The sequence below is a fragment of the Vulpes lagopus genome, chromosome X, assembly GCF_018345385.1.
Source record: "Vulpes lagopus strain Blue_001 chromosome X, ASM1834538v1, whole genome shotgun sequence".
NCBI lineage: Eukaryota > Metazoa > Chordata > Mammalia > Carnivora > Canidae > Vulpes > Vulpes lagopus.
Window position 1 is genome coordinate 81,208,235 of NC_054848.1, and position 18,973 is coordinate 81,227,207.

General features: G+C 43.6%; 1 protein-coding gene across 6 annotated transcripts in view; it reads left to right on the forward strand.

The window, feature by feature from the left end:
* MID2 (midline 2) overlaps positions 1 to 18,973 on the forward strand; it is a 113,609-nt gene that overhangs the window by 21,096 nt on the left and 73,540 nt on the right. For all 6 annotated transcript variants that reach the window (XM_041741598.1, XM_041741600.1, XM_041741599.1 and 3 more), the window contains exon 3: positions 7,482 to 7,577. In XM_041741598.1, coding sequence (XP_041597532.1) covers positions 7,482 to 7,577 — 96 coding nt within the window. The remainder of the gene's footprint in view (positions 1 to 7,481; positions 7,578 to 18,973) is intronic.

Consider the following 18,973-nt stretch of genomic DNA (forward strand, 5'->3'; position numbering starts at 1 on the left):
AAGCAGGCTTCCTGCAGGGAGCCCAGTGTGGGACTCAACCCCAGGACCCCGGGATCATGACCTGAGCCAAAGGCAGACACTCAACCACTGAGCCACCCAAGCATCCCAATCCTGTCTGTTCTTATTGGGCAAAGGAACATATTCTAGAAATATAATATAGGAAAGGAAAGATGATGGAAAGAATGAATAAGCCCAAAGAAACAAAGTTGAAAGGGGAAAATGTGATAATGACAGGCATGTTCTCAAAGGGTTAATGTAATGAGGTAATGTCTTGTTCTTTATCTCCCCTGAAGACAGAACAGATAGCAACTTAAACTGTAGCACCAGGGATCAAGGCTAGGGATTCATTCATTCATTTAACAGACAATTCACGAACACTCATTTTGTTCACTGAACACTCTCAACCATTCAAGTCATCATGGTAGGAGCTGGGCACACAGGAAATCAGGCACAGTCCCTGCCCTGGGGAGCTTTGAACTTAGTATGAGAGACAGATAAGTCCATAAAAAAATCCAAAGCAGTAGGGTATGTGCCATGACAGAGGCGTGCACAGGATGCTCGGGAGCACAGAGGAAGAGTCTGTGAAAGGGAGACATGCTGCTCAAAACAGGAAATTGTGAATGAATTTGCTGGAGGAGGACCAAACTGGAGATGAGTTGACAGGACTTGGTGAATGGCTGGCTCTATGGTTACAGGTGATGGGAGAGAAAGAATTAAAAAGTGACTCTAGACTAGGAGATGTCTTGAAGAATAGAGGTATTGGGGATAGAAATGGGGTAAATTAGAGGAAGGTACTAGCAGTTTGGGTGGTATAATTTGACTTTAGATTTGAGTTTGATATGATCATGGGTCATTCATCAGAAGTTTACTGAACACTATTAGATGCCAAGTACCAGGAAGGGTGTTGGGATTACAAGGGTAAAGAGAGCACAGTCCCAACACTGGTGGAGCTTTTGGCTCACTGTGAGGAGATGGCTAGTTAAGGACACAGTTACAGGACAGTGTGGTGAGTTCTATGACAATGGAAGCACAAGGGATTGAGAGAGAACATGGGAAGGACATCCATCAAAAGAGACTTTGGGTGGGTTTGGGGATGTCCAGTTGGGGGATGGGGATGGAGTAAGGGACAGGGAGTGCTGTAGCAGGAAGAAAATAGTTTGGTCAAGTATCTGGAGGAGGGAGAACATGGGGGTAATTTCAGAACTGAAAGGGCAAATGTTCTAGAAGGAGTTGAGATTCAGGCCTTTGCGATGGCTGAAAGATTAGGGCTAGAGACATAGATTGGGGGCCTTTAGTGCAGCGATAGGGTCATGCAGTGGTGAGCTGAGCAAGGGCCCAGGATTGAGCCTTGTGGCACACTCAGAGTCTAGAAGGTAAATATGAAGGAAGAGTATGTGGAGTAAGAAGGGAAGAGTGTGCATGAGAGGCAGGAACCAAAGAGGAATAGTTCGAGTAGAGTACCACATTGAGAACTCCAGGAAAGTCAATTGGTTTTGGTTCACTATCCTGTTATCACAATAAACAGTGGGTTTAGGTTTTTAGTACGGGTTTTATTTTAGAAGGTCCAAATAATAATTTACACATTTAAAGTAGAGATAGAACCATGCAATCCACCTGAGGAGAAGGGCAAGAAAAAAAATGCAGGGTGGTCTTTGTAGCATTCCTAATGAGAGAACTAGGGGAGGCATGGGTCTTTGTGGAATGATGTCAGAACATTCTGGAAAGAAGAGGAATGGCAACCTGATTCACCCAGCTTCGCTGGTTGAGGACCAGTCTTGATCATATCTCTAATGAGCCTCAAGTAGAGTAGACCTTGGACATCCAGTGTCTCACCTGTATCTCATCCTGGGACATAGCCTGTGTCTACACAACAGCAAATAAATGTTTGGGGAAGCAACACACTCTGGCAGAAGGGTGTGGGCTTTAGTTGGTGGACCAGATGGTGTGTTCTGCTGTTGAAAGGCCATATGTAATTGATACATAAAGTGACAGACTGAAGCAAAAGCAAAGTTAGTATTTTAAGACAAGCAGTTAAAAAAAGAAAGCAGAATGTGACCCCAAAAGTGTGCTAAAATGTTTGGCTCCTGAATTTTGGAGATAGCTAGGAATATCAGTGAGCAGACCGAATGTCAAAAAAAAGAGCATGTCGATAAATAGTAATGGGGTCACTGGCTCAGATCGTTTTTAAAGATGGTGTTGTCTTCTGTGAATCAGGAAGGCTCAGGTTTGGGGTACATCAGCCTTTCTTCCCTTCCCTCCTCCCTCCGCAGCCCCAAAGGTTCCATTCCCACATCGAAGCAGTGGGGATCTTGTGTAGACTTAGAGAATGTTCCCCTCATGCCTTTTAGAAAATTGAAGAGTATACAGGCATTCGGTGGTAATTCTGCATGTTTAAATAGAGCAAGCAGAAAGGCTTCACCCCTTTTTAGGACTTCAGTGCTTGCCATGTCAGGTAGGTGTGTATAAATGTGCTCACATATGTGTAAAAGACATATGCTTTCACAGAGCATGACAAGTGACAGTCGTGGTCAAGAGGGTGTGCCATCAGGGAAATCTCTTGCTTTAAAGAAGAGGCAATGTTTGATTTCTTGAGGGAGCTAGTGAGAAAGTTATCTGAAACAACGTGTATCTAGAGAAATGGGAAAAAAAATAAACCAGCAGTTGGGGCACCCAGGTGGCTCAGTTGGTTAAGCATCTGCCTTCAGCTCAGATCATGATCCTGGGATCCTACGATCGAACCCCAGGTCAGGCTCCCTCCTCAGTGGGGAGTCTGCTTTTTTCTCCTCCTCTCCCCCCTTCTTCCCCTCATGATTTTGCTCTTTCTCTCAAATGAATAAATAAAAAATCGTAAAAAAAAAAAAACCCAGCCCATCTCTTTTTATGAGATGCTATCTGGAAGAATAGCCCATGCCTGGTATCTCAGAAATGGCAAACATTTTCCACTTTGTCAAGGGTACAACAGAACAGTACACAAAGAGACCAAGCCTATGTGACACAGAGTGGAACTTGCATAAAAAACGGAACCGGTGTTGACCGTCAGGTTAGCTTACCCGGGCCTTTTAAAGTCCCAGTTACACCAAGCAGCCGAATATTCCCCTCCCGTTGTGTTACTTAGACACATGTAGAGTTTAGTAAACGCCGTGATGATATAGTCATCTGGAGATGAAGAGGGTCTCAGTCTCGTGGTACAAATGCATCTCTAACCCCCACACAGGGAAAGCACAGAAGGAGGACCCAGAGGTAACCCCCTGCAGCAGGAAATTGGAGCTTCATCCTGCTCCCCTGCCAACCTCCTGTCTCCGTTTCCTCCCAGCAAATATCTCCATTCCAATCTCCCCTGCCACTTTTTCATGGTTCAGCTGTTCTGAGAAAGCTACCCTAAATAGGTTTGTACGGAGGGACCCAGGCCCAGTGATTCACTGGACAACACAGGAAAAGTGTTTAAACAGACCAGTGTTTAAAAACCAGACCGCAACAACACAGTAACAAAAAGACGTTTATTTTTACATAAGGAGACTGTGTACACACACATACACACACATAGGCACATGCATGCCCACACAGACACATATGTGCATGTATTCTCTTTGTCTTCTTAGCCAGAGTATAGGCAAGGTAATTATTTGGCCAAATCAATGCATGCGATCATTCCAGCCTAGAGTGGCCCAGAATTTCTAGTTCTAAATGATTCATCAGTGCCAAGCGTGATAAGGAAGGGTGAGGAAATGAAATGCATAAATGCAGCAATTCTCCACTTTCCTTTGCATATATTCATTATTGAGAATCAATTCCAATTTGAGAGGAGGCTTTCATTCCTTGCAAATGAAGAGGAAGTGAGTAAAGTAAATGTTCGGGGGTTTTCCTCAAATTATATCTCGGGATGTAAGAAAACAGTGGCAAAAAGCCATCAACAGATGGTGTTTTCATTAGCCAGAGATTTATTTTTCAAAGCATTTTCATATTAATGAAGTAAGGTTGAAATTAGAGTCATCTTGTCAGTTCTAGTTCTGTGTCGTTAAAATGTGCTGGCATTCTGCAAATTGCTAAGGGGCTAGAGCAAAATAACCATTTGCCATAATTTTGTGATGGTAATCCAAGGTCCATAGTAAAACCAGACCCCAAATTATGTGTTCGGCCCTAATTTTTGTTTTCAGTGGCTTTACAGAAGCTGTGAGTCTCAGCACTAGGCCATAAGTGAGGAACACACAGCAGGGGATCTTAGTCCTGCTCTGCCCTATGAATTATTTATAGTCTATTAGTTTCATGACAAGTGTTGCAACAGGTTGCATGGACTTGTTAGAAAACATTTTCCCCATGGAACCCTGTGTTTGAATGGTAACACATTACAGTCTGAAACACAGATTTCTAATACTGTATCTGCTCTGAGTTCCTCAGTCTACATTTATGCCTACCTAAAATGTCAATATGGTCAATGGTGAGACATGGGGTTTCCATTGCTCTATGAATCTGGACCACTGTGCTCGTAGAAGTCATAAACGGATTGGGTTCATTACCAATGCCCCCTGTCTAACCTGAGCTGGACCGTTTCACCAAACTGTAGCTCTGTCTTAGTCACCACCCTCTCCAGCCAAGTTTTTGGAGACGAGTTCAGACTTGCTGCCTTTACATCATCACAACTGACTGACTCCCTAACTCAACATTTTGACATCTGCTTCCAAGACTTGACTGTAACTCCTTTTTCTAGAGGTCACTGGTGACTTCCATTTACCAAATCCAACTGCGTTTTATTATTAGTTCTCTTATTTCTTGCCCTCCCTGAATACTCAACAGTGACAAATCCTTTCTTGGACCGTATTTCTTTTGATCATCCTCTCAGCTTGGCCCAGACCTGCATTACCAGCTGCCTTGAATAGCACAGCTTCCTCTTAATCAGTGCCCCTGCTCCAAGGCTCTCCTGTTCCAGTCGGCCCTAGATATTGCTGGTAGGTTGAGCTCGTAACTGCGGCCCAGATGTTGTCAAAAAAGAAATAGGCACAAACTCCTCACCTCAGCATTCAAGGCCTTCAAAACTGGACCTCCGGCTCCATTTCCAGCCTCATCCCCCACTACTCTCTTGTACCTTCTGTTCTAGCCAAATTCAATTTCTCTCCCCCAACATGTCTATATACTTTATTCACTTTGACTCAGGTTATTCCCTCTGCCTGGGACCCCCTGTCCTCCTCCATCTATGTTTGTTAAAATCCTACTTATACTGGAAGACCCACCTTAGTTTCACCTCCTCTTTCTCTTGGAATATTCACTGCACCCTCAGCAGAGTAGGTGCTCATTACCTTTTGTTGTATTCAACCGCTGAACTTCTGCATTCCATTTTTTTTTTATTTCTTGACGTCTACTTAGCTAAAAGATCATGTCCGAATCATTAACTGCTGCCCTCCGTTCTCCCTTCTTGACACTCTTTACCCTCGCTAAGGAGAAGCCCGTGGATTGAGATGGTTGGAGAGTTAAAGGGGGCCAGGGGAGACAACCGTGCCAAAGCCACCAAGAGCAGTGGAATGCATGGGGGAAAAAAATCAAATCCGTGAGAATAAAGCCAAAGAAACAAAGAAGGCAAGAAGGGAAGCAAAGATGAAGCTAGTTCTCATAATCCAGTTTGAGACTAGTGAGATCAGACTGCCCCATCTTAGAAATATATATATCCATGGGAATATGCCCCCTGGAATGGACTTATTCTTGGCCAGTGCCAAGAATACTAAGGAGCCCCAGCTACTTAGTAGACCAGAAAGGGGCCAAGTGCATGAGTCCTTTCCCACTGCCCACACATCCCTTTGCTCCCCCCCCAACCCCTCTTATCAAAAACATGAACTTTGAGCAACTACAAACCGTAGGAGCCATGGATACAGCAATGAAGAAATGTACACAACCAAAGGAAGGAATGTTAGCAGAACCAGGGCTAAGAGGTTGGGGTATTACATTTGGAACAGACTTTGTGGGGGTGTTTGGATGATGAGTATGAGAGGAGTGGATTTTGGGACAGGCCCTGGGGGAGAAGCAGCCACTGGAGCTGAAGACTTGGGAATTGGGAGGAATCTAAAAGCCTATTATTATTATTATTTTTTTTTTAAAGATTCTGGGATCCCTGGGTGGCTCAGCGGTTTAGCATCTGCCTTTGGCTCAGGGCGTGATCCTGGAGTCCTGGAATTGAGTCCCACATTGGACTCCCTGCATGGGGCCTGCTTCTCCCTCTGCCTGTGTCTCCACCTCTCTCTCTCTCTCTCTCTGTGTCTCTCACAAATATATAAATAAAATATTTTAAAAATAAATTAGAAAATATTTTATTATTCGTAAGACACACACACACACAGACAGAGAGACAGAGAGACAGAAACACAGGCAGAGGGAGAAGCAGGCTCCATGCAGGGAGCCGATGTGGGACTCGATCCCAGGACCCCAGGATCATGCCCTGGGCTGAAGGCAGGCGCCAAACTGCTGAGCCACCCAGGGATCCCCTAAAAGCCCATTATCAATCTAGAGTGAATAACACACTGTTTTTTTCCACATAGGGAATGGGAAGAGAGTAGCTTGTTCAACGGAAAATATGCTAAGAGTTCTGAGCACCATTGTAATTCTGTTAGAGTAAACAGATTTGCAAAATGCTTCTAATGTATACATGAAGGAAGCTATGTACCAGTAAGCAATGATGAGCAATGGGTGGCCTACGTTGATATGTTACACCAGGGGTAGCACAGGCACTGTCTTAGGGCCAAAGAAGGGAAGTTATGAGGTACAATGCTTGATTTTGATGAACCTCACAGTTAAAATAGCACCTTTTTTCCTGAAGGAAACTACTGATAAATCTAAAATGTTTCCAAAAAAAAAAAAAAAGTCATGAATATTGGGGCAAAGCTATAACCGAGGCTAGAGAGGTGGGTTCTAGTCTCAGCTTAATCACACACTAATTATAGGACTGTGAAGAACACTTTATCCCCATTCTGAAGCTCAGTTCTCATCTGTAAAATGCTGACATATCCTACCTCATGGGTTGTTACAGTTATTAAATGGTATATATGAAATTGTCTCACATCGTGTCTGGTGAGTACTACTTGTTCAATAAATTATAGTTCCCTTAGTGTACTCATCTGTAAAAGAAAGGTTAATACCTATTTTCCTTACATCACTGGGTTACTTATGATGGCAACACGAAATGCTGTGATATACGTTAAAAAGTTAAAAATATGATAGAAAACATAAGGTCTCCTTAATATCATTAAATTCCTGTATCTGCGAAGCTGTGAATATCATCTTTTCCCCAATAACGAGAGTCTGGAGCAAAGGTACAGTATTATTATAATTAGCACCTAGAACAGTGCTTGGTTTGCAGTAAGTGCTCAGTGAATCTTTGAAATGCTTGTCAGCTGACTGAATGATCTCCACCTAATATTGGTTCTCAAGTTCACAGAACATTTCTTATTTTTTCCCCTCCTCCCTGTTTCCCTCTGGCTTTACCCTCTCTGTGATGGAAGCAAACTCTGGAGATGAACCTCACCAACCTGGTGAAGCGCAACAGTGAACTAGAAAATCAAATGGCCAAACTAATACAGATCTGCCAACAAGTCGAGGTACGTAATGCAAACATTTGCAACTCTTTCAGAGGACCTGGATGAGGCGATCCTTTGAGGGCACTGGAGGCTTGTCAAGAGTGTAGCTAAGCCATTTTGAGTGAAGAGCTGAATGATAGTTCTAGGGGGATCTCATTTCCTTAGGATGCTCGTTCCAAGAAAAGGGGCAAATGTCTATTGTTAAACAGAAATAGATGGATGGTGGGCGATGGACTGGGGAGACAGCGATGGACTGGGGAGACAGTAGTCCAGGGGGTCCAGGGTCCCTTCTCCTTTCCCAGTGGCAGGCCATATGAGAATCCAACATGAAGTGTGTTTCTTCCTTCATCAAACTGGACACTGCAGCCCCCTAAAGAGATGGCTGGGGTGTCATAGGGGAAGCTGGGAAATCCCAGGTCCTTAGAGTAGGCCGAGTTTCGTTCTGTGCCCTCTCATATCTATAAGAGTACTTTCAGGACGGCTTTTCCTGTTTCTAGCCTCTCCTCCCTTTGTTTCCATGCCCCTCACTTGATTCTCACTCATCACCATTCCACCTACTCTTGTCGTCAACAAATGATATCTATGTTCAAGTTGTCTGTGAATTGTAAAGTGTCACACAAGTCTAAGGTTTTTGAAATCTGTTACCTACGTCAAGTCTACATCAAAGAGCAGAGCTTACAAGAGGAGTCAGTCTTTTCATAAGTGGATGTGATAAAAGAAAGATGTTATTTCCCTCTCTTTCTCAAGAGCATGGGACTCCAGCTGTAGCCTTTGTTTTTGTGTTGGTTTTGTTGAAGAGGCCATGGTAGGGCTTCAAGTTCTAAACTGGGTCGGATGAGATGTGATAGCGCTCTTCCTGGGGCAGTGATTGGCTAAAAAGGTTTCTAATTCTATTTACAACCCGATGGTCTAGTTCTAATCTTACTTATGTGACAGATAAATGTCGTGGTTCAAGTGAAATCCCAACTAGGGATTTCTACTTAAGAGAGTGTGAGAATCTTCTAGTAAGAAAAAGAATCGTCCTCATGTGAATAAGCACTCCTGACTGTTTGGATTTCTTCAAGTCATGCATTTCTTAAAGTCGGGTGGGTGTACCTGGATGATGAGTTTAGCATCTCAATTTAATCCCCGCTAGGGCACTCCATTTGTGGAGAAGAGAGTGGCACTGTAGGCAGGGTGCATAAGATACTGGATACAGGGTGCATAGGGTGCCCTTAATTGGTAATGGGAATTTGAGGAAAGTCACTTTCTCTCTCAGCATCAGTATCCTTACTTGTAAAATAAAGGGTTGAACTGACTATCTGACCTTCCATGTGTCTTCCAGATTTCAGGGCTCATGATTCTGTGAGTGGTGACTTCCTTTAGACTCTTCTTTTGCTAGTCGATTTCATTCGTCCCATGTGGGGAGAAACAAAACAGAAGGCATTTTAGAGTGCTTTTCAGTTAGTCAGAATCCCTCTCTGTTCCACTCTATCAAAGCTTCTGATTATGCTGTTAGATTACAGTATAAGAAACCCACACTGGTGGAGACACAAGGGAGCATTGTAAGCAGGAGACAAGATAAGGAATCCCTCGGCTTAGAATTCTCATGATTGAGGGCAGGGTAACAGCTAATAGTGAATAAAATGTGGTTAGAAATTGTAATTATCACCGTCCTCATTCTCATCAAAAAAGACTATTAAGTATAGCATAAGTTGTAGTCACATGAGCAAAGTAAGCAGTTTGCTTTCTTTGCTTATTCTCCTTGAGACCTCTCTAACATCTTATCACCTCCCACCCTGGGAAGTTTATCACTCAGACCAGCCTCACCCAATCAGAACCCTGCTCCAGCCCTGCCCAGCCCACTGCACCAATCAAACCTTTGTATTCAGTACCCTACTCTTTTCAAGTGGCTAGAAGCTAGCTTTGTAAAACAATGCATCATTGTATTAACAGAGGAGGACTCATTCTGGCCCTTTAGGTAACAGGCAAGGTTTTAACAGTGCCTCTCTGAAGTCAGGACTCCAGGCTTGAACCTTCAGGAGCTGACACCAGTGCTGCCTAATATAAGCCAAGTGGGAGAGAAGAGCAGCCCCCTGATGAACCAACAGAGGAGGGGTTTAAGAGCATCCCTTAGAGATGCTTGTTAGATCCTTCGCACAGGCCACTGTCTGCTCTGGCGCACCAAAGGTCACCTTTTGCTAATACTTATTTATGCACAGCATTGTACCAGGTATAAATAAAACACCACAGGTACCCTTCGAAAGGCTCACACATGGCACAAATCCACCCTGATTGGATATACAGGTGCAGGAAATAGAGACAATGGGATAAAAATGTTAACTGTCATTTGGCAAAGAACCATGAGATCCTGCATTACATGTTCAAGGGCAAGAGGGCATTCTGGGAGTTAACTCCATGGGCTCCCCAGTTTTGGATTCTGTCTTTGACAGGAACTCTACAAGATGCTCAATGGAAGAGCATGGCTGGGCTCTATGACATCATCCCTTCTGAAAGGTTAGGGATGTGCCCTAAACGTCTCCATAATAATAGGGGAGTCCAGGGTACTTAATTATACTCATTCAGCACAGAGCCTGTGTGTCCAGAAGGCTTTGGAATGATCCCTGGGATTAGAAATGCAGTGAAAGAAGGGACTCGAGACTTCACAGATGCTTATAAATACTTTATGCAGTGAAATAAATAGTAGGAAGTTGTCTATCATGAGATCGAACCGGACACTAAAGGGTGATTTGAAAATTTTTTTCATTTTATCGAATCCAGCTTTGTCTATAGGGGATGACTGTATTCGTGGTATGAACCAGGCTTTTCACATTGGGGGAGGGAGGTTGTGTGGAGGCTACCAGCTCAGGCACTTCTGAGAGAACTGGAATAGGGCTATTTTCCTGCCAAACGTGTTCCTCTTCCTTATTGTCTGCAAATGTTTTTGTCGTAGCAGATTGACTTTTCATAAAGGGGCCGTAAATACTGCCTCTCTGCTGCTTCTTTCTTCTTGTTCTTGATTCTCCCCCCGAAAGTAAACACAGTCGCAGTCTTCCTATTATTACAGAAACAGAGATTAGGATCACCACAGATTTGTTGGCTGAATTCTTTAGTAAGTCAGCCTGTTCCAGTTGCTGCCCAGCTTCCAGAATTCAGGGGAATAGGCAGTTGGAAACTATTTTTTTTGTTGTTGTTGTTGTTGTTGCTGGGGCTGGAGAGCATGGGAAGGAGGCCTGAGCAGAACGAAGCCTCCTTTAATCTGGTTGAGGGAGGGCATGCTTTGACCTCCCACTCTTGCCACTTGATCTCTATATATAGTTCTTTGTCCTGTCTCATCAGGCATCCTTTGTTGACATTTCCAAAGGAAATCCCTGTTTAATGCATAGCCCAGGGAGAATGTATACCGACTGATGAATATTTCCTCTTGGCTTCCAAGACTGAACTGTTCTGTGAATAATAAGCATTCCTGAAAGTATTGAGGGCAAGAAAAAAATTGTGAATACAGAGCTTCAGAATCGGTCAGTCAACAACAAAGTGTTTCTTTGGTCAACACTGTGTCCTGTGTGTTGTGGGAAGTTTGGGAACTATACTCTGTCGATGGCCTCCAGAAAATGTGGATCCTAGCTAGGGAAAAGTATGGTAGCCGGTGAGAAAGAGGAAGATTTATGAAGCAGCATGCAGTGTAGCGAGTACACGTGAGTGGAGTGTAGTCTTTCCATTTTTACCTCCTCAGCCTTGTTAACTTTTCAGGTACCTGAGCTTACGAAAGCACTTTCCTGGAGGTTTCATGGGCCACCTGTTTTCGTCCCCCCAGAACCGCTACAGTACAATGGCTTAGGCCATCCCAGGAGCTCCGTGGGCAGGTGGATTTCTTTCTGGTCCCTTCTTCCAGCCTTTTAAGGAACTGAATGGCTTCCCTTAGCTGGGTCTTCAGTTGCTTTCAGGAGCCTTACCATAGGTGGCTGGATGTTCTCCTCCTTTCTGCTTGCATCACACACTGACAGGGTATTCGGTTTGGGAAGGGCAAGAGCCAATGCCTGACTGCTTCTCCAGGCATAAAAATAGGTGCTTTAACAGGAATTAATTTTTTAAAAGCATGCTCCTGTGGATGATTTCAGCACATGCTCCTTAAATGTTTGAGAGTCGTCGAGCTAGATAAATAAGGATCGAATCTAAATCACTAAAGCACAAATATGTTTTTTGGAAGATTCTTCTCCAAGCCTTGAGGACATGATGAAATGAAGGAGTGAGTAGGAGTGAATTAAGTGTCATCAGGGAAAATTTCATAGAGAAGAGGCATTTCATCCAACTGTGTGTATGTGGAGGAATAAATTATTCCCTCTGCTGAGAAAAAGAGCAGAGGTATTAGTGGAGGCAGAAGAGAGCATGTCATTTGGGCAAAATGGTATGCTATGCCCTGGGTGGACACTCAGTAGATGGAAATAAATGGTAAATGGTCTCTGCCCTCAACTCAGGGAACTTATGTGGCAGGTAGAATGTCAAATACAGTGTGAAGTAGTAATTATTGTAATGAAAGTAAGTGCAAGATGACAGGCTAGCATAGGGAGAGAAACACCTGAGTCTGCCCGAGGGACTTAGGAAAGAAAAAAAAGAGTTCTCTTGAAGTAAGAGTAGAATCTTGCCAACGAAAATAAGGTAAGGTAGTAGAGGGGACCTCATGTGAGACTACGGAAGGGTCAAGGGCAGAGGGATGGGCAGGGCACATCAAGATTCAGTCAGAATGGGAGATGTGAGAATCATTGCAAGAGATGAATGTGGAGAAATAGCTAGGGCCCAGGTAACGAAGGGCCTTCTAGGCCCTGTGTAGGTATTTGGACTTTAACCTGAAGACTCTGGGGATCCATGGAAGGATTTAAAATGGGTGAATAACTGGATAAAGCCAGCATTTCAGGATTGCTCTGGCTAGAGTACCCCAGATAGAGCAGGGGTCAAAGGTCAAAAGGAAAGGCAAAGGGACAAGTTAGGTGGCTTTCACTAATGCTGGGAGAGACAAAGGCCCAACCTAAGGTAGCAGTTGTAGAGTTATGGTAGTAGGGTTACAGAGGAGGGGAGAAATTCGAAACACTCCTGGGAGGTAGAATCAATGTTACTTGGTGATCAGTTAGATATCATGGTTAAAGTGGTGTGAGAATAGTAGGATGATCCCCAGGTTTCTAGCTTGGCACTGAACAGATGTGTTACCTTTTAACTAAGTCAGGAAATACAGATGGAGTTCTTTTTTTTTTTTAAGATTTTCTTTACTTATTCCTGAGAGACAGAGAGAGAGAGGCCGAGACATAGGGAGAAGGAGAAGCAGGCTCCCTATGGGGAGCCTGATGCGGGACTCAATCTCAGGACCCCAGGATCACGACTTGAGCCAAAGGCAGACACTCAACCACTGAGCCACCCAAGTGTCCTGACAAATGGAATTCTTTTCAGACACTAGAGGTATGTTACACTGTGGTTCAGATAGTCAGGTAAGAAATGCCCAGTAGGCAGCCAGCTGGCTAGATCTGGAGGTCAGGAGAGAGGTGTGGGGAACTGATAAAGACATAGGACTCATGAGCACCTAAGTAGCACGTAAAGCCGAGAAAGTCTAGAACAAGAAGGCCCAGGACAGATTGGTCCAATTCTTTGTCACTCAGAATACAACAACAAACTGTCCTTCGTGAAATACGTGGAAAGAGTGTGGAGTTTTTTGGGAGCTTACTGAGGAATGAATGGCGTGCCTTTAAAAAATTTAAAGATCACAGGGTCACCTGGGTGGCTCAGTCAGTTAAGCATCCAACTCTTGGGTTTCAGCTCAGGTTGTGATCTCAGGGTCATGGCATCAAGCTCCACATCGGGATCTGCGCTCAGTGAGGAGTCTACTTGAGTATCTCTCTCCCTCTCCCTCTGCCCCTCCCACCTATGTGCACTCTCTCTCTCTTTAAAAGTAAATACATCTTGAAAAACAATTCAAATATCAGAAGTAAATGATTCACTTGTGGAAATAGTTAACATTTTAGAAATTACCTTCATAAGACTATAATAGGTAATACTTAATGAAGATTTCCTATGTTCCAAGTAAATGCCTTATATATGTAAACTCATTTCATCCTTACGACAACTCTATGAGGTAAACACTATTATTATTCCTGCTTTTTTTTAAAAAAAAAATTTATTCATGAGAGAGAGAGAGAGAGGGAGCCAGAGGCAGAGGCAGAAGCAGGCTCCCCGTGGAACAGGGAGCCTGATGCAGAACTCATCCCAGGATGAGATCATGACCTGAGCTGAAAGCAGATGCTTAGCCGCTTAGCCACCCAGATGCCCACTCCTACTTTATAGATAAAACATTGAGATACAGAGGGAATAAAGCGATTTACCAAGGTTATGCTGCTAGTAGGTAACATAGTGGGGGTTTGAATCCAGGTAATTTTAGCTCCAGAGCCTATGCCCCTAACCACCCCACTGTGCTTCCTTTGGCAAAGCCAAGGTACACACCACTTGGATGTCTCTTGTCCATCACCAGTGTTTCCTGACCCATCGTGAGGTTGATTTGGATTGTGTAAAGGGTATGAGTGAGGGATTTGAATGCTGGAGGAGAGCAAAAGAGAAACGAAAAACAAGAGTCAAAGCAGCAAAGGAAGAGAAGCCTTCAAGGTGTGGAAGGCTTGGTAGGGTCCATTGGAGTAGTAGTAATGTCATACTGGAAGATATCACTCAGAGTGACCTCTGAGAGAGAAGGTTCAGCAGTGAGGTGAGGATGGAAGACAGATTCAGAAAGGTCAAGGAGAGATTTAAGTTGTAAGGAAATGCAGCCCACCAGAAGTTTGATGGTGAAGGCAAAAAGAGAACTAGAGTGATAGTTATTAACCTGTTGAAGTACAGAACAGTCTGACTCGCAAACACTCATGCAAACTTTAGTTGTTTATTCTGTGACTGGGTAGCTAGTAATAGGAGTCACTAGGTCCACTCTGACTCACACCACACATGCTTCATTTCCCTTCCTCATTTGGCTTCCAGCCACCTTTCCTACCAAGGGCTCTCTTGCCCAGCTCCAAAGCCCCAGTGTCTGTAATTCCATCCTTCTAGGAATGGTATGTAGGTTCTGGGATGCAGTGTGTTGTGGTAGCTCTAGAGCAGGCCAGACAGGAGTCACGCTCACTGTTGTAACTTTGGACACGTAACTACTCTGAGCTTGGTTTCATCATCCATAGAACTTAGACTAATCATACTTGGAAGGGAAAGGTAGTACATGCAAAACACTTGCTACTGTGCCTGGGATAGTCAAAGCTCAGTAAATGGCAGTAGTAGTTGTTGTAGCGATAGGAGTAGGAATAGGAGTAGTAGGAGCAGTTGTTAGCAGTCGTAGGTAGTACTTAGTAACATTCTGGGTACCACACCTTTGCCAGAGATTCCTCTCCTTGATTCAGGACTTTTAGAGGTATTTATCTTTATTTCAAGGGCGGGGAGGACAGTGATTCTCATATGCTCACAATCAATTTCAAATTTAATCTACATAATCTAGAACTCTCCTTGGGAAGGAGAGTGGTAGTGAATTGCAGTGCTTAAAAATGTCAGGAATCTCAGCCATATGACCATATTCAATAACCCATCAACAACTCTGCAAAGGTGGTATACTAAAAGAGGTTCTTGTGCTCAATAAGCTGCTCATTTGCAGTTACTGAATTAAATTTTATCTAGTGGGGAAAAAGTTCATTGTCCTTCTGAAAGCATATCTAAGGGAGTCTTTAAGTTGATACTTAAATAAACTCACCCATTATTCTGCCCAGATTCTTCTTGATTACTGCCTCTCATCAAGGGCAAAAAATGAAAGAAAGAAAGAAAGAAAGAAAGAAAGAAAGAAAGAAAGAAAGAAAGAAAAAGAAAAGTTTTAGAGAGGGACCCATACTTTCATTTCTAGTGGTTTTAAAAAGAGAGAGTTCTTTGGGATTTTTAAAAAATATTTATTAGTCAAAATGTTCTGTATTTTTTGAGAGTCGACAGAGCAAGTAGAGCCAACTTAACAGCTCCTGAGGAGGGTTTGAGCTACTAGCACCTGGTGAGAGTAAAATAGCTATTTTAAAACCAATGTGGAATTACAGGTGGAGAAAATGTTTTTCATGAACAATGAAAAATAAGTGCATAGTGACTTAGTCTATTCATTTATACCACTAAAATGATTAATTCAGAGTGCTACATTCAATCCTATTAAGTATCGGGCAACTTACATTTAATATAGGTGAAAAACCTGAATCACCTGTGGAAACGGAGGTGTAACCATATTTTTATACTAGGAAAGCAAATGCTTTATAATTTTTCAGTCATATAAAGTGTTCAGTTCTTTTTCAAACATACTTTTTGGCCATTCTTGCTATACTCTAGTGAAATAAAAAATTTGAGGATATGGCTACCTGGGTGGCTCAGTCGGTTAAGCATCCACCCTTGGCTCAGTTCATGATCTCAGGGTCTTGAGATCAAGCCCCATGTTGGGCTCCCTACCCAGTGGGGAGTCTGGTACTCCCTCTGCCTCTGCCTCTGCTCATGTGCTCACTCGCTCTCTCTCTCAAATAAAAATATAAATAAATAAGTAAATAAATAAATACATACATACATACATACATACAATCTTTATAAAAATAACTGCTGCATTTGAAACATTTGGAGGGTGTGGACGCATGGCAGGATTGTAAGGATAAAATGAGTTAGGATTAATATTGTTTTTCCTCTCCTCCTCTGCCACATCTGTAGGGCACAGAAACTCTGGTGTAGTCATGTTTTCATAGTCAAAACAGTTCATAGAGGCATGCACTCTCATTCTGATTTTGCACTTTCTTTGGCTCAATGAAGCTCGTTTCATAGCCCCATTTCCCATCTGATGACTCCCACCCATTTCCTGGTGTTCAAATTCCAAGTTACTCACTGAATGACCAGAAGTTTCTAGTTTTGGATTCCCTCCTGGCTCCACTCTTTGCACAGTCCACCAGGTTCCCCCTTTCCAACATGCCCTTGGAAAGTTGGTGGAATTCTAATAATTCAAACTAAAGTCCTGTCAAGCCCACTCTTACTTTTAAATGTTTCCAGTTCTACCCCTACCTCCAATCTTTCTTGTCTCAATCCTACCCCCAAAACCATACCAAACTAAAACAAAGACAAAGAGAGCCCATAAAACTAAAATAACTACCACCAGTATAACAGACATGCACACAGCCATTGAAATGCCCTTTCTGAGGTGCTTGGGTAGCTCAGTAGGCTGGGTATCTGCCTTCGGCTCAGGTCATAATCTCTGGGTCCTGGGATGGAGCCCCTCAGCAGGGAGCCTGCTTCTTTCTCTGCCTCTGCCCTTCCCCCTGCTCCTTCCTTCTCTCTCTCTCTTTCTCTCTCTCAAATAAATAAAATTAAATTAAAAAGAGAAAGAAATGCCCTGTCTTCCCCTGTCTGTCTAGAGAAGTCCAGCTGTGTGATATGGTGAGCAAGTATTGGGAGTGGGAAAGAATCCTATTTGAATCATATGTACCGGGCATCATATGATCAGAGGCATTCTTTTTTAAAAATTTTTTTAAATTTCATTTTTATTTTTTAAAGATTTTATGTATTCATTCATGAGAGACACACAGAGAGAGACAGAGACATAGGCAGAGGGAGAAGCAGGCTCCTTGCTGGGAGCCTGATGTGGGATTCAATTCCAGAACCCTGGGATCACGCCCTGAGCTGAAGGCAGACACTCAACCACTGAGCCATACAGGCACCTCACATTCTTTTTAAAAATATTTTATTTATTTATTTGAGAGCAATCAAGAGAACAGAGAGAGAGGGAGAAGTAGACTACCTGTTGAGCAGAGAGCTGGGAGCAGGGCTCAATCCCAGGACCCTTAGATCATGACTTGAGCCAAAAGCAGACACTTAACTAACTGAGCTATTCAAGTGCCCTGAGGCATTCTTGTTCCTGATGCCGCTTAGTGTTTGTGACAACCCCATGACACCATTGGTGGTACTTTCATTTTACACATGATGAACCTGGGGATGAGAGAAGTTAGATGTTTTTTTTTTTTCTCCCTTCATTAAACAGCTCTAGAGGCATAGGTCATCTATCTGGAGGCTTGGTGCTCCTGACTCCATGGCAAACCTCTCATGCACCTATTTTTGAGAGCCTGGAGCATCTCTCTCCTAACAGCCCTTCATGGGGTAGGAAGCAGAGGGAGGATTACTGCTAGAGTTGGCAGAGGGAAGCAGGACTGTCCACTATTAAGGCACTTTTACTTGCTCAGATTATTTTTGTGCCATGAGACTCAAGTGAGGGGTGAAAATAGAGTGGGGGTTACCGATACGGACCCGAGTCACACAGTTTGTTGTGGGACCTGCATTTCCTTCCTGAGACTGCTCAGTGGGGTCCTCCTTCTAGGCTTGTGCATGAGCGTGGTGCAAGGGAAAAACGATCTCCACGCTGCTCGTGTTCCTCTTAATAGTTACAAAAGAAATTGACAGGTAAGATTTACTCTCAAAAGGGTACTTAATGTTATCACACTTAAATAGATGATGAATAAATACCCCAATGACTGCAAATACATAGATTTCCTTGGGAAAAGAGTGGGTACATTGTTACAAGGAATGGTGGACCTGTGTCCTCGGGTGGAGATTACTGAGAAGTGCATGTACGCCTGGGGAATCGGCTCTAGACTTCCATCCGGACAGCAAGAGAATTCCACACATCAGTCCCTGCCCCCTACTCACTTAGATCATATCTTCCAATCCAAGTTTACAGACCCTTCTCAGGTGCTTCTGGAAACTCTCATTACTGCTGAGAGCTTTGTGTGCGTTAGCTCATTTAATCCTCACGATAAACTCACGAGGTAAGTGCTATTATTATTCTCAGCTTACAGATGGGGAAACTGAAGCATAGAGCAGATAACTGATTTGTAAAGAGTCCCAGATAAGTGGCAGAGTGAGGGCTGGCATCTGGCCAGACTCTAAAGTCTTTGCTCGTTTTAATCACATGCTGTATTAAACGTGAAGGGAGAGGCACCTGGATGGCTCAGTGGTCGAGCATCTGTCTTTGGCTCAGGTCATGATCCTGGGGTCCTGGTATTGAGTCCTGCATCAGGTTCCTGCAGGGAGCCTGCTTCTCCCTCTGCCTAGGTCTCTGCCTCTCTCTCTGTGATGCCTGTCTGGATAACCAGTCTTGGTGTGTTGTGTGAGGATGTGCCCACGTGGGAATGGCATGGTGTATATCTGGAGCAGTATGTGGGCATACCTTTCTTTCTTTGTGGGGATAAGCTTTCCATAGAGCAGGCGTATGCTCTTATATGCCTTTGCATTTGCTATATGCGTCTTCTGTCAATTTCATCAATGGCTGCCTGGGTGTTTGTCGTGTGTGTGTGTGTGTGTGTGTGTGTGTAGGGGGGATATTGTAAAGAGGGCATATGTGGAAAGAAGAACTTATGTCCAGTGAGAGAACT